The sequence below is a fragment of the Penicillium odoratum genome (assembly GCF_028828045.1).
Source record: "Penicillium odoratum strain IBT 22623 chromosome Unknown utg000006l_segment0_segment0, whole genome shotgun sequence".
Taxonomy (NCBI): Eukaryota; Fungi; Ascomycota; class Eurotiomycetes; order Eurotiales; family Aspergillaceae; genus Penicillium; species Penicillium odoratum.
This window is the reverse complement of record NW_026643148.1, coordinates 3,314,437-3,330,136: the sequence shown is the minus strand read 5'-3', so window position 1 is coordinate 3,330,136 and position 15,700 is coordinate 3,314,437. Positions and strand designations below refer to the sequence as shown.

At 47.5% G+C, this 15,700-nt stretch overlaps 4 protein-coding genes across 4 annotated transcripts; 2 read left to right on the top strand and 2 right to left on the bottom strand.

Moving 5' to 3' along the window:
• Window positions 1–702: 702 nt before the first annotated feature.
• N7520_009659 (uncharacterized protein) lies at window positions 703–2,716 on the bottom strand (the record flags this gene model as incomplete). Its single annotated transcript, XM_057143593.1, has 3 exons — window positions 703–1,684; window positions 1,758–2,396; window positions 2,577–2,716. The coding sequence occupies 3 exons, from the start codon at window positions 2,714–2,716 to the stop codon at window positions 703–705; spliced, it is 1,761 nt and encodes a 586-aa protein (XP_056992881.1).
• A 6,026-nt stretch (window positions 2,717–8,742) lies between these two features.
• On the top strand, window positions 8,743–8,994 carry N7520_009658 (uncharacterized protein; the record flags this gene model as incomplete). Its single annotated transcript, XM_057143592.1, has 2 exons — window positions 8,743–8,836; window positions 8,888–8,994. The coding sequence occupies 2 exons, from the start codon at window positions 8,743–8,745 to the stop codon at window positions 8,992–8,994; spliced, it is 201 nt and encodes a 66-aa protein (XP_056992880.1).
• Window positions 8,995–10,717: 1,723 nt separating this feature from the next.
• On the top strand, window positions 10,718–11,353 carry N7520_009657 (uncharacterized protein; the record flags this gene model as incomplete). Its single annotated transcript, XM_057143591.1, has 1 exon — window positions 10,718–11,353. The coding sequence occupies one exon, from the start codon at window positions 10,718–10,720 to the stop codon at window positions 11,351–11,353; it is 636 nt and encodes a 211-aa protein (XP_056992879.1).
• A 930-nt stretch (window positions 11,354–12,283) lies between these two features.
• Window positions 12,284–13,842, bottom strand: N7520_009656 (Kinetochore protein Nuf2; the record flags this gene model as incomplete). Its single annotated transcript, XM_057143590.1, has 4 exons — window positions 12,284–12,397; window positions 12,460–13,374; window positions 13,432–13,692; window positions 13,765–13,842. 4 exons carry the CDS (start codon window positions 13,840–13,842, stop codon window positions 12,284–12,286), a joined length of 1,368 nt encoding a protein of 455 aa, XP_056992878.1.
• Window positions 13,843–15,700: the final 1,858 nt, after the last annotated feature.

Here is a 15,700-nt window from a genome sequence, read left to right as displayed (position 1 = left end):
GGGCATTCATTTCAGTTGCGGTCAAACGCACACCAGGGTGATACAAAGGCGCCTGACCATTGTCATGGCGACGAAGATAATGCATCTCGTGGTAGGGGTAGAAGCTTTGATGGTTAGCGGTCTAGGAGGTGGATTCTAGAATCCAGAAGGAGGGTCCCGAAGCCACTACGCCCCGGGCCCGACTCAGTAGTCTTGAGAAAGTCGTGGAAGCCTCCTAGCCTTCGCACGTACCAGCTGAAATGATCACATGCGCACATTCATGGAGACTCGGCAGGTGACTCCTTGTCCAATCGGCTCTGGTCTGCCCAGAAGAGATCCCGATTTGGCAAGTACCCGCGATGCTGTTGCTTGATTCAGTCCTACTCATCGCCCTCTCACTCGACAATATAGAAGACCCCCGAGTCATATTGTCATGGGCGCGATAATTTGGTGCCTGATCCCGCCGATTCTCCGCGGTTGCCTAGTCGTATAGCGTGCTATAGTGTCGTCAAGTGGTGCACGGAGCGGCAGCTCAGCACCAATTCTGGAACGCAAATGGTAAGAATTTTCAGCGCTGCAATTGAGCTTAAAAGCCTTCTGATGGTCTTTTTTCAAGAAAATAGGCTATCGATCATTCAGATATGTCATTACTGAAGCTTCTATAGTTCACATTGTCTATCTTACACAGCTGAAGTGTCCATGAACCTCGGCCTATCACCCACGTCATCGTAACCAATATCCCCACTGGATGTGCTCATAAAGCGGGTTTGTCTCTCTCAGGAGCGACGGCTCCGGTGATTTTATCATCGCCAGCGAGGGAAATCGATGATTCTTGTGAAAATCCTTTGTGTCGTCCAATGCTGACAGAAAGCTGAAACCAATCTGTGGATCAAAGCTGACTAAAACCAAAGCCCGATAGTTTGCTGGTAGATTTGGATATCGTACAGAGTAGACCATGGAGCGCTCATCTGAGACAGCACGCAGTGTCTTGAAGGAACTGGGAGGACAGAGGAGCCGGCGAAGCTCGACTGACGCGTTCTCTGGAGGCCACAGGTAGGTGCGATGAGAGTCGTAGCGTTTTTTCAAGCCTGTTATGGGGGTTTCGCCTTCATTGCATTTTGTGGTGCTCGAAAGTAGGTTGTGCGGAAGTAGTGCGTCTTTCTCATCAATGAAATCCTCATGATTTCGAGACCTGGTGCGGAGACGGAGACGTTCTTGGAGCCGCACTCTGTTGGGTAGTGGATCGTTGACAAGATCAATATAGGTGAAAGCAGCTAGATTGTAGCTACAATGTCTTGTGCGTGCACGAATGAACTCTTGTCGATCCTCTGGGCTGTCGGCTGGCTCATATTCCGCATGAAATTCATGACGCAGTCGCTTTGCTGGCCTGTGCTCATTGCGGTGCCGGTTTGACAGCTCAGATTCGAGAGGATCGCTCTCAAATTCGTCCGTTGCGGCTTCTTCGCCAGTTTCAGCAAGGAATTCCTCTGGTATTGGGAGTGGCTGTGAGTAGTAGGTGCGATGGTGCTCGCGTCTGTTGCCGGCCCACTCTCGACGGCATTCCAAGATGACCGGTCGGCCAGTGATCTCATCTGTCCGGATTGACATATTGGCCCACCACTCATTGATGGAACCTTCGGAATGCTCGCGGCGCCACAGACTTCTGTTGCAAACACGAAGCTTATCACTCTTCTCGCCAGGAGCACTGCAGAAGCAATGGTAGTACGAGAAATAGTTCTCCATCCTGGATAGATACGGCATAGAGATGCTTTTTGTACATCTCAAAACAGACAGATTGGTCAAGAGCACCGTTCGCAGCCTGTATACGAAAAGTTTCGATCGGCTCTGGCTCCGCGGCACGAAGGTCGACACCATAGACAATCCATCTACCGTTTGAGATATCGGTCGCTCTGAAAATCCCATACCAAAGATAGGTATCACTTTGCCGGACAAAAACGGGAGTTTTCAAAGGGATTTGCTTTGAGAAGCGGATCAGATGACTGGTCATGTCAACCACTACGATCAAGTCGCGTAGCGCCCGATCATTCACGGGCTGAAACAGATCATCTTCGGATAGGTCATCATCAAACAAATCATTCTCGGATTGATCGTCACCGGCCCAATTGTTATCGGCTCGATCATTTTCGGCGTGAACCCGAAAGACGAGGATGTTATCTGCGTAGCGTAGCAACGACACGCGGCCTACAGCATCCGCGCCCATCGATTCTGGGCTCACGCTCTGGAGAGCCACGGATAAGCCCAGGACGCGCTCCCGCTTTTCCACAGCATGCGCATCCAGCAGACGGATTTCGCTTTCTATCCGGTAGCAAAGCACCCCCTGATTGTAGAGAAAGTCGGTTCCATAGGCTAAGATTGCCACGGAATATGGCGCCGCCGTAGCGACTGATTCGTGTGTTCTAAACGATGTTCAATAGCTTTCTGGTAGGAATAGTCTTTCCGATATTTGGCCCAGTGGGCCTCTTTGCTAAACGGGAGAAAGTTCTGTGTAGAGTCAGCTTTCGGCTTCCGAAAGGGGGGGTGGTCTTTTGACCTCAACGATCTTGCGTGCGATGGGATCAGTCCAGAGAGAGGCATACAGCGTCCTGCTAAGACGGCTTAGGTGGACGAAATCACGGTCGTCCAGCAATATAGCAATTTCAAATAAAATAACCCAGGGAAGGGACTCGAGACCTCGCGAGCGGTAGGTCGGGGGAAGTGAAGGGGGTATAGTGGACATGTTTTGATGACGAAGATGCAAATTTGGACATTGAAGTGACAAACAATGTGGCAGAATAAGAGCGTGAACAAGGTGCCACTGGAATGGAGTATGCATTACTGTGATGATACTCACTGCAAGAGCCCCAAAGAGGGGGCAATCTGGAAGAGATTGACATGGCTCTTCACCACGATCGGCACACGCAATTCACTCGCAGGTGTATCTTACATTGAAATGGGCGCGCACCCATCTGTAATGATTTGGTAATCAAAGAAACTCCAAGGGGCCCGGGGCCTATAAATGGAAGCCCTGGTGCATTAGCCACCATATGCGAGCCCACACCCGGTTCCCAGGAGCGTAGAAGCTCTGGAGATTACAGAGACTTTCAATACGACGAATTTTGTGAAAATTTACTTGTCCAGGACATTACTTGGCTGCCGTACTTACGGCTCATACGAGGCAAATACATTCTGGTTGATCTTGACTCTTTTCGCCGGTCCTCAGAAACACGTGAATATGTTTCCGCGGCCTTTGATACCACTCTTGCCTTCGGCGCACCGGGTGCGAGTCTTTTTTTCCAAGTCTGAGTATCTCCAGGATTGCCTTGACTGGCGATAAGGTCACGCCGCTGCAATGCTTTGATCTTTTCCAATGAGACCTGGTGTCGATATCGACATCCCTTGTTGATGTGCTCAATATTTGGAGGAAAATCCAACATGGCTGAAAAGAATGAATTATCCCTTCTAGGCAATTGAATGCGAGGCACGAGGCTAGACTCATTGGCGGAACAAGCCAATAAGCGGTATCTAATTTGGAAGAGTGGATCGCTTTAGCTGCTGGGGCCCAGAATCACTCTTTAGCTCGGTAATGAGACAACCAGACTAGTTCTGAACTGACTTGGCCAGGTTGACAATCCTATTTGATTGCGTCGTATGAGTTTGCCACGGGCCACTGATGCAGGGGATACAGCCCGCTTGACGCGACGAGCGAGGTTCATCCCACTGTACCCCAGGCCGGCCATTTCACGCACTATACTCCCGGCTTCAGTGAAAGGCATTGTTTTTCGTGACAAACCGCTCATAGTGCTCAAACCTGAGTTTAGTGAAAGGCTGGCGAAGATCATAGCTATCGCAAAGCCGGCAAAATGCAGGATCCACCGGCGAAGGGACTCTTCCGGGCAGGGTATTCTGCTGAATATGATACTAGCACCCGACACCGCCATATGGACACTGTGCGTGACCAATCTGTTTCAAGCTTTCTATAGAGCCAGGAAAGACGTCGGGATGCAACAAGCAACTCAATCAGAAATCCGCTTTATCCAAGCTCGTGTCGTACACATCGACATGATATCCCGGAATGAGATGGGCTTTAAATTGACTCCTGAAACCATTCGAGGCTTAATTGACGTCTACGACAATATACCATACCACTTGAGATCGTCCAGTTCTAGAAGATCTCACAACAACGACCCAAAGCGGGCATTTGTTCAAAAAGTCACTGATTTTGTATTCTGTACTTCTATTTCGGCCCTGCAGAGCCTGACAAAGGATGGAAGTGGTGTTCTCTTTGGACATGAATAAATGACTGCACGTCAGGCAATAGATCTTTTATTGATCTCTGAGATAGCTCCACAACCACAGGGCAGTCTTTCACGTGGCTGTCAGTTGCCCGTCCAAGAAAGAGGACAAATGAATGTATTCAATGGTCATTCCTCTCTCGAGCCGTGGAGCTTCGAGGAAGCTTTGCCTGGAAGAACCATTCCCTACCACCATCTTGCTCACTTGGCATATGCCGATCCGAGTTTCCCACCTGGAGCGACCTGGGAGGGTTTTCCGCCTTCTCCCGGAGAGGAGCAGCATTTCCCTCCAATGTATGACCAGTTTCCACCGCGCAGAATGCTACTTCAATGGCCGTCGATGATTGCCAAAGACACTTGGGATTAGGATGAAATCAACGATCCCGGAAGGTATTACATGTCGGGCTAGAGATAGGACCGCTGGAACTGCACTAGGGAATGCAGAGATATTAGCGTATTTGAGCTCTAGGGTCATGAATGCTCATTGAATAGCCTTGCTGAGCTTCATGGATCCAAGTTCTGGCTTTCTTCAACGACGTCAATTGAATCTGCTTATACCCAGTAATGTATTTTCCTCCTTATTCTCGTAAATGTGTCACTGAAAGACCAAAGCGGGCTAGCTCAATATCCTCGTTTTTAACAGCAAGTTTGGTGTGCTTTGTGGAATTCTTGTATTGCCAGGAACTCTGAATCGGTGCTCATCTCTATCAGAAAGACACGGTGTGCCACGATTGTAAATCTGGTAAAAGTCGGCGACTTCGAGATGATGTACACGGCGTTCACGCGGAGGCTTGCTGCGAAATACACTCGGGCGGATTGGTGTAAGTAGATCGTGTCGTGCGAAAGAAGCTTTTGGAAACCTAGAATTGGCAGTATCAGTCAAGGGACAAGATTACTGAATACAGAGCCCGAGGTGTTGCTTGTTGCCTCAATAGAATCGATTGACTCCGTAAATGGGCTGCAGCTGCAGGTTAGTCGAGCTGGAAAGGGAAAAGAGTGTAAGTGATGATACCTCCATTATTTCCAGCTAGCAGAAATATGCCGTCGTGACTCGATTGTGCTAATCTCGAGCTTCAAGTCTTCTGAAGGACGTGTGAGCTCAGCGGTCGTCGGAAGTGGACTGGAAAGGGGAACGTGAAAAGTACGAGGATGTGCGTGAAGTGCTAGATCAGATTTTCAGCTTTCTGTGGCTCAGTAAAGTCAAGACTTCTGCGGAAGCTCAATACGTACCATGTGAACTAAAGCTGAATGGGTGCCCTGACAGAAGACAGCTGTGGCAATCAACCAGGTCAGATACAACCTGGCCATGAAGGCATCAAAAACCGGCCTTCAAATCCTGACTGCCAATTATTCGGAGTTGTTGAAATGAAGCATATAGCTTCCTCGAGAACTAGTGCTCACTGCTCACAGACAAATTCTGAAATCACTTCGTCGTAGGCGACCGGGCCCAGCATCCCCCGCTCAGACAATGACATAAGTCAATAAGCTGAGCGAGTCATACTATATCAAGATCGTGACACAGGAGGGTGATGGTAGGTATTCTGTGAAAATGACATTGTGCTGATAGTTTGTAGGAAAATAGATCCTGGGATGGTAGGGGGTAGTGGAGGGGAGTGATGGGTGGGAAAGTAGGAACCATCCGGGCTCGCAGGTGCTACTTCTTTTCCATTCCCTTCCTGGAGACCAACGTCGCTTCTCCATCATCTCGACCAATTTCATCAGCCGACATAATTCCCTTGCTTGTGAGATGTTGAAATCATGGTTCATTCAATACGCCCTGCTCACTTCAAATCAAATCACAACGTCGATGCTTGATAATACTTCTAGTCTTCGAGTGCAACCCCCCGGTCCTGCATCATGCTGATTCCCGGTGGTAGACCTGACTCTGATAGATTGTCATACGTACTTCAGCTGATTTTCAGACTATAATACCAGTGTTTCCTCTCTCGGTCCTCACATTGCTTCACATCGGCTCCTGCTCGAGCGTTCTCCGACACGACACTTGCAAAATCAATACGTGTCTAGGGTGGTCGCCTCTTGCCTACAGTTGTAAACCTCCGGCCATGCTACATGCTTATACATGGTGGTATGTCTAGTTCTCTCTAATGACCTGCCATCCGGGCTAATGATCAGATCATGGTTCTAGGCTTTTACCTCTCTTTGTCCCCACATCTATTCACGAGACCCCCCTGCTCGAGCCTACTCGAAACGACGTTCGATAAATCGAAGCTGCTTCAGATTACATTGCGAATGAATCAAAATATCTTGAACCGTTCAAACCCCATCTGATCCAGCTCTTGGGGTGATGCTCATATGAGGCTGTTTGGTAATTGTCGAGGGCCGGTACCAACAGGTCACAGTAGACATTTCTTCGCCGTGGAACTCTCTATTGAGGAGATTCATCCCACTCAATCCTACCCGGAAAGACTTGCTGAGCTAGCCAATCAAAGTCAGACCACTGAGGCGAAGACTGCCTCGGTCTGCACTTCATCTTGCTAGACGGGCGGGAGGTGGACAGAGGTCACAAACGATTCCAACGCATCCTCCACCAGTACCGGGCCGGCATTTCCAGATGATGGGCTTCGGAATACGAAAGATTAATGACAACACATGATGGCCGAAGAAGAGTCTTCAAAATCTAAAGAATGCAAGCACTATGCAACGAAGCGTCTCGCAAAGTCTTTCTCGACTTCCAGCGACACTGTTGTCACGAAATCTCGCCATATTCTTGAATAGCAAGATGTAGGTCTGAGAAATAAGGCATGAAAAGTGTCTGGAACGCGTGAAGACTTCTGGAGATGCAGCCATGAAAGCACTGCCTACAGCAGATAAAGTATTTCATTGCTGGACTATCTTGACCCTGAATCTCTCCATCCAAGCAGCAGAGCGAATTTTCTCATCATACATTTCTGATCATCCTAGAGAATCACGCAAATCCAAAGCCTTCTTTCTTATGTCACAGTCGCTGGGATAAAACCCAATTTCTGCTGAGATTTCATCCAAGTGAGGAGACCATTTTCGATGTCAGGAAATCTTCCTTTCGCCCGCTTCGTGGGCTTGTGCAACATCGTATGTTGTCTTAAAACAAAGGGTCAAAGATTTCGTAAGATGCTGTAAAAGAAATCAGTGAATTCCAGGTCGACTCAGTCGAATGACATACACAAAACGTTTCACAGAATGAGTCAAATAGGTGTTCTGCCGAGATGGCTTCGGCTGTAGCTAGGCTCGCCGGAATGGAAAGCAGGAGCGCATGCAAGTTCAATCGTGGGAATTCGATTCAATTTGACTTTCTAGTGACTCTACTTTATATAAAGCGCATTCCAAGCTTCATACTACACATTCAGTTCAGCAAGGCAATCGGAGCGCAAGCCCCTTCGTTGGTGAATTCTCATGGGTGACAATTGAATAGTTCCGCCCTGTTTGTACGTATCCTCAAGAGCCTAGACCACCGAACCTAGACCACCCCTAAGTGAGACCAAACGGCTAGCCAGAGCATTGATCCGGGAAATGAAACTGTGATTCCAAAAGACCGAGGAGCCCGAAAAGGAAGTCCCGACGTCGAAAACTGCGCTATCTCCCTCAATTTTGGTGTCCCCACAGCACTGCTTACCGGACCACATTGTTGGACATTCGCAGGTATATCATTTTCTTATTTAAGAGCAAGGGTCCCATGATCACTCTTCAATTTGATCCATGTCAACCATTGCGCGCACGAACCTGCTCACGGGGCCATGACCACCAGGGATGCTTTCAGCCACGCATGAAACCATGTCCGTAGGTGAATACGTTTTCGGACGTATTAATCAGGTATGCCGATACCATAAGGCCGATCTTGCCACGCAGATGTGGGTCCCAATGACCTTCATTCGAGATAATAAGAACGGGTCGTCTGCGATTGGATCAAGCCGGCATTATCAAAATAGGCAGGAATACTGGCAAGATGCATATATGGGTGCTGGGGCTGATTACCGGGCCAAGAAAGGGGCATAAGTCCTTCTCGGAACGGTGTACTGGTCATAACAGCCTGGGAAGTGGTAAGAATGTGATTTTACGTGTAGACTAGATTAGTCGGGCTGACCCTATCACAGCCAACAGAAGACGATGTGGGCCCGTTCCCGAGACAAGTCCCATTGGGCAGGATTGTTTGATTATCAATGCGGCCTAAGCCTGTGCACTAAGTCACTGGTAGGATTGCCGTTCCCCCCAACCCCGACTGACCGACACTCTTCAACACCACGGGACGAAAGTGCTCACCCTCAGTCCAACATCCCCTCAGACTAGAGCTTTGCTATTCAACCGCTCCTTCCAAATGGTTCGTCAGCATATAAAACCGTCTCAAGACGGGATCCAGCAGATCGAAGCTCAAGTAGCAGCCACCAACCCAAACTCCGAGGACTCCCACTAAGAGCACGATCACACGGTATGACTGTGTTTGATGTTTTTAGTCCTGAATCACAAGGCTAATGATAGAATGACTGAAAAGCGTGCTTCGCAACTCGGCCCACTATCTGCAAGCATTTTCGATCTCCAGGCGTACCATGCAGAAAATGACACTGCTAGTAAAGGTATGTTGCATACCTGAGATTTTGCCAACTTTTTGTTCATGCTTTGTTCAGGCCTGTCAGATAGCACCGAGACCACCATGATCAATGCGCTCCTGGATGAGAAAGGTACCAAGTCTATCAGCCAGAACTCGATTTTTCATTTACAATTTATATCATGAACTGAACGAATCTTTCTCCGGTTCTCGTGTACCAAAAGAGACAATAAAACCCGTCACGGATATTAAGAAAGGTCGCGTCAGCACCAGAATCAGCGGCAAATCGCTAGTTATGAATGGTGACGCAAAACGTAGCCCACAGACGGATATAACTCGCACTCATATCATGACCGGAGGAACAGTAACAAACGGAAGTCTTCTTGTCAATGGTGATATAGACTTTGATACACTCATGCTGATCTTGAGCCGCTCCCACTGGAGGGGAAAATTGTGGATGGAGTGGTCACGAGAGTCAGCGAATAGCGACTTTTTAAGACGGGAGAGACAAGCACATCCTTCAAGCTCTGCCGAATGACAAGGCACATGTACTGCGAGTTTTTAATAAGATTGTCATCTGTTGATATTTCAATGAAAAATCCCGCTTAAAACCTGATAGCCTCATAGTCTTTAACCTCCATTGTAAGTCATCCTCTCATTGACATTAATGAATTGAATGACTTTCAACATAGATACACTGGCATGATACACTGGCTTCATGATTCATAGCGCTCGCAGACTCCATGTATTATCAAAACCGCCAAAAATTGATGTCATTCTTGGCCCAGATGCCATCTCGATGGTCTTGGCTGTGACGAGTCGATAGTCCCGCGGCTTGTCTTGATTTCTCGTAGACTGAAGAAATAGCCGAGGATCAAATTCTTTTGAACACAAAGACCAAAGTGAGGTCATCTTGCCTCTTCCTTGGCTGTTTCTTGCCATGAAGACCAGTGAATCTTACCTAAAGTAGTATAGCGTAGAATGCATACCCTCCTTCAACATCATGTCTCTCCCAAATTCCGCCCGAATGTTGCTTTGTGTGGGTACTTTTCAAAGACGCATCATTCATAGAACAGAATTTTACCAAGACGGCCTTTTGTTTTTTTCTTTTTGGGAAAAGTCAAAAAATTCGCAAAATTCGTTCGGTCATCTTAGGGCAAGGGCATGCGTATGCCCCCTTCACCCGGCTCGACAAAACTTTCGTGATGGTGAATAGACTCCGGCCCATTATCTCCAACAGTCTTTCATGAAATAAGATGTGAGGGGCTGATACTTTAAGCCAGTATCAGTCGGGTCGACTCAGGGACTGGATGAGTGCAGGATGTTATGTTTTTCCATGTTTGGGGACTTGCACGTAGACTAGGACCTTGGGCCACTCGCGAGTAGGCTATAGGAGAAAGCATCGAGAAGGTAGAAGATAATGTCACTTACAGCCTATTCTAGCATGCTTGTAGAGGCAATCAGTGCTGGCATGGAGCAAGGATTTGAGCCACAGGGCCCAGGAACTTCCAAACTTAAGTTTCCTGCTGACGTGGCCTGCAGTATGGCAGTTTGCAATCACACACATGCATCTGAGCACTTGAGCGTGAGGACTCAAGACTGGAAAGGCCTGGCGGTTACATACCTATTGCTATTGGATATAGAAGACGGACAAATTCGCGCTCCTGGCATCTTGACGGCCAATAGAAAGGCCCACAAGATCATGAATGAAAGTCCTGCAAACGATTTAAATGAGAGAGCCCTCAGGGTTTAGGTATTCCAATCATTCAGTTTTCTTATCATTCAGTATCCCAGAGAACGACTTGGGCGAGAGCTGGAAGGTAAAGCTAGCCAAATTCTGAGCCAATTTGCCTGCGTTTACAAGTCCCCCTTTCAGCTCTTCATCTCAAAATCACCTGAACTCAATACGATGCCCTCCTTTTCAAGCGCCTCGCAGACTTTGCCTGCAAATGCTTCTCTTGGGGAAGTTCGCGAACCATCGGAGGATCTTGTCACGGCCTTAAAGGATGCTATTCGGGATCCTTTAGGATCGCATACGGCTGTCCACCTCCTTCAAGAGAAAGTGAAAGAGGATTTCCGCCTGCGAATGCGTGTCCGAAGTCTTCTGGGAAATACCTGGCTTCCAGAAAAGCTAAGCACTCTCTGGAATGTCACATACGATTCCGCAAGCAAGGAGGAGATCGAAGCTCGGTTGCTTCGCCAGAAAGAAATTCTCTACGATATTGGGGTCGGAAAGAGAGATCTCTACGAGCTTATTCCATACGAAATCTTAAATTGTCCTAAATGCTACGAATTTTGCTTTGGCACTGAAAAGCCCGATGACTTCTTTTTCTGCATCGCTGCCAAGGCAGAAACACCAGAGGAAAGAAATCATGTGCTTTTTCGATGCCCACCGCAGCTGCTACTCCGGATGTCCTTAGGATCTGAAGAATGGCTCAAAATCTGCCGAGAAAACTTTCCAGATTTGACCTGGCAGCCCCTTACTCAAAAAGAGAATGATGAATTATTTACTTCTTTTAAGAAAAAGGGTTGGATGTGGGATTGATATTGGGAATTGAAGGACTTTCCATCATGAAGGACTTTCCATCATGAAGGAGATGTCCTTCCGGAAAACTCAATTGTGACACTGTGATCTCCGCCCTGGCCTGATCAATGACTTCTTGTACTGGTGCTTGTAGCTGGCCTTACGACTTATGCTGACAATCATATAAGACAACCTAGAACATACAAAATTTTCTCTTAGTATTTCATGTTGACGTCTTGATCGTGTGTTTTGGAAAGAATTAGAGATTTATAACCTCCCAGAGAATGCCAGTTCATTAATTGATCTACCTTACCAGAGATAAAAGGCCGAACCATGTACCGATTTGTGTCTTTTCGTTTCTTTGTTTTCCTTTCTCATACTGTACATCAAAAGACATTGGTCATTTGGGCGACAAAGTACCGCCTACCCAAGCATGCATTCCTTCAAGTGCCAGAATCTAGACCAGATGAGGCTTCTTGACCTTCCGCCTGAGTTGGTTATCGCTGTTGGAGATGAGTTGCTTCAATCACGAGATGCCGTAGCGTTTACTATTACAACAGAGCTTGCGGGTCAAGGGCTATTCAGAGCCTTAGCCGCGACCGCCATAGCAGCCTCGCGAGTAGAGAGAGATTTGCTCCTCGGTGAATATGTTTATGGCGTAAATCTTCCTAGTACTAAGTGGGAAAACCGATTATGGGATACTCAGATTCCCTTGTTAAACTATTCGGGGCGAATTTGTGATGAATGAAATTGGGCCGGACCTAATATATCCATGAAACAACTTGCTTTGATGGAGACCCTTGATGAAAAAAAGACAAGCTTATACTGATGGACGACAAGAGCAGAACACTGCAACATGATGAAAATTCATGAATATGAACATTCTTTCGGGGATCTTTGAGTCTCAGGCCGAACTTTTGAATTTAAACGGAGGTTACAATGACTGATGCCTCACAGTAGCGGTTCTAGCTCAGTCATATAGAGCTCAATACGTGATGCCAATTGGAGATACCGGCTGTTTGCTGCTTGGATCTCGCTCTCAATGTTCTCCTTGAGATCCTCCATCTAGATAGGAAGTTCGATGAATCAGCATGTCTCTCGAATGCAAACAGGCATAAAATACGTACCTTCTTCTCTGCCCGCTCAGTGCGGATTCGAATTTGCTCCATAGGAATTTGCTTCTCTGCACGTTCTTCTCGGAGTTGTTGCTGTACATTTAGAAGTTCTTCCATCCTGGTCTGTGCAAGTTCTGCCTTTTCTTGGGCATTCTTATGAAGGCGTCCAATTCGTTCATCCCAGTGAGCTAGTTGGCGTTGCAGGAGTTTCTCTGTCTGCTCAATATCTCGTACACTGGCACCTTGATCTGAAATAGCTTCCTTGTTCCGGGCGGCGCGAGATTTTTCCTCATCTTCCTTCTGCATCTCGGTGGATATTTCCTCAAGTAGCGTGACACATGTCTGGACATTATTTGAGGCCACTGTGAACAATTCTGACAAGGTCTGCAATTCTCGTGCTCGTTTTTGCAATCCATCAATCTGGCTTTTCTCCCGCCTAATTTTTCCGGCTAGCTCACTCAATAATGACTGCAATGTGACCGCAGATTCCAAAGCGTAAGGTTGCAGCCTCTCAGCTTCACGCCGAGTTCGAACCAATCTCTGTGTCTTTTCTTCAAGCTGTTGCTGCCTCCGTGCTCGCTGGTACTTGATATGATCAATATTTTCCGCTACCTGCGATTGCTCACGACGTAAATCTAAAAGCCGGGCCTTGAGCTCGTCGTTTCGTGCCACTTTTTCGTGTAATTCCGGCTGCTTTATCCGCTGTTCTTGTTGCGATCTTGCTAGGCGTTGTCGCATCTCCTTGTTTTTGGCAGAGAGCTCTTGGATGCGCGTTGTCATCTCCTCAGTATCGTTTAAATGTTTGTCAATGATCGGAGTCTGCGATTCACGGAACCGGACAAAGTTGATAAGGTAGGAAAAGACCTTCACAAGTCGATCATGGGTTGGTTTGTTCAGGTCGGTGAAAGTGAAGTCGTTAATACCGCACTGCGCGCATTTTAATTTTCTTCGCCAACACTTGTGGAGGCGTTCGTTGTGACATACCTCCGACAACAGCTTTTGGATTCTAATGAGGAGCCCCATGAGGTTACGGGTCTCCTTGGGAAAAATATCTGGATAGTCTCCGCAAACTTCGTTTGCAGCTGCATGCATTCCTGGCTCGACAGTTTCTCGAGTCACATTCATGAGCAGTTCCGCGAACCGTTCGAAGACTATCTGGATATGTTGCGGATTCGGATTCGCGAGGTCGGTCGAGGTGAACGGGATTCCAATATCGTTGATGCATCCTGCAATTTCCTTGTCGGGCTTTGGAGAGGTCAGTTAAGATTTTCTATGGTCTGATCTTTGATGTTCCATCAAGCTGAAGGGGCAACTAACCAAACGCATCAATGCATCGTTGTCGTCTTCCTTCTTACCACCACGACTGTGTTGCTTTTGGGCGCCAGCCATGCTCATGCGGTGGTTGTTCGACGTTTTGCCACAGCACCGAATGATCTAAATCGGGGAATGATAATAATGGAGGAGACAAAATTGAAATCTATCCACGAGATTGACTTTTCATTTCCAGAGGGCTCATTGAAGATATATGTATGATAAAGCGATTCTGGCACACCGCCCTGTGCGCTCCTCCTAGGACGTTGGTTATTTCCTGGTCACACATTGGGGGCGTCGGTCACTGAGGCGCACCGAGCCCAAGCCATGTGATACAGCTGCATCAAAGTCCGGTGATAGGGCCCCCCCCCCCACTTTACAGTTCATTGACCATTAGAACTATCGAGACCCGCGGGACGGGACGAGGCTGGAGTGGAAAGAATAGGAGGAGGAACTCCGCTCAGACCAGTGTTCTAGCCCTACCTTTGGCATTGATTCCCCTTCCGGCACGTCGAGATCATTTTTTTTATTTTTATTTATTTTTATTTAGTTAACTATTATTATATATTTTTACTCTGTAGCGGGGCTCGCCTGAAAAGTAGAACACAGGCCATACAAGTTCAAGTATGATATCTCAAGCCTCAGCTCTGGGCCGATCTAGAGAATTTCGGGTTTTTTCATAGGTTAAGCAGTAATCTCAAGCCTAATTCTTAAATCTGAATACTGCATAGTCAATCTTCTAGTCAAGCCTGCAGCTAGTCAATATCTTGTCAATAGATCATAAAAGAAAGGTCACAGTCGAGTCAAGATTGTTTCCATTGGCCTGGCCAGCCTTTACCGAACCATACTCACCGACCGAAGCATAAGATCCAAGAAAGGAAGGTGTCACTCCAAAAGACCGGGGAGCCTTGAAAGGAAGTCCCGATGTGGGAAACCGCGCCATTACCTTCCTATCACCACGTCACTAACTGTCTAACACCATTGTTGGACATTCACATGAATATCTCTTTCCTGTTTTAGAACAGTGGCCCCAGAATCACTCCCGAACTTTGGCTCATATCCCCACTACGCGCACGAACCTGCTCAAGCAAAGGGGATGCGGACCAGGGTTAATTCCAGCCGTGCATGGGACCATGTTCGTGGGTGGACTCGTTGTTTCTTACATATTGAACAAGTATGCTTATACCAAGGAACCGACCGTATCCAGAAGATGCCTGCCTCGCTTCTGATGTGCATCGTAGATGAAACACACTTAAACCGATTTTCTAGACCGATTGGCGCCTGGGGAAATGCCGATAAGCAGTCTAGCTCAAAGAAATATAGGCTATCCATCTCTATTTTATCCTGAACATGTTCTGCCATCTCCATAGAGACTCTTGTAATAAATTCCGTAGTTCTCGTTTCCACTAGCTTGATGGTACATAGCGCTTGCAGGAGCCAACTCTAAAGAACACCATAAGGCAGACAAGTCAGTACCTCGGCCTCAAACGCCACCCCGATAGCCTTGACTGCGACAGATCGAATCGATGCTGCCGTGAATTCTGAAATTTCGTTAACCGAGGACAGCGACCAAAATCAGTATTGTAATGCCAAGAACGGCAGGGCGAAATCATCTTGTCTATTCCTCGCCACAGAGGGATGGCTGTAGCATTTCCCCCAGAACAGTATAGCGCAGAATGCCTACCCTCCTTCAACGGGATGTCTTCCACCAGTCTCGGCCTGGTCTTACTATTTGTCGAGCCTTTCCAAAGACGCGTCACCATTGGGACAAATTCTACCTCCACTTGATTTTCTGTCGGCTAAGAGCATCAGACCTACTACTCTACCCGAGTAACTTACGGTCTTTGCTTCTGTTTGTGCATACAAGGCAATAATTTGTTCGGAAGACGTTCTGGAGCCTCCAAATTCTCGAACCGTTCAATCGTCTTTGGGCGTGCCTCTA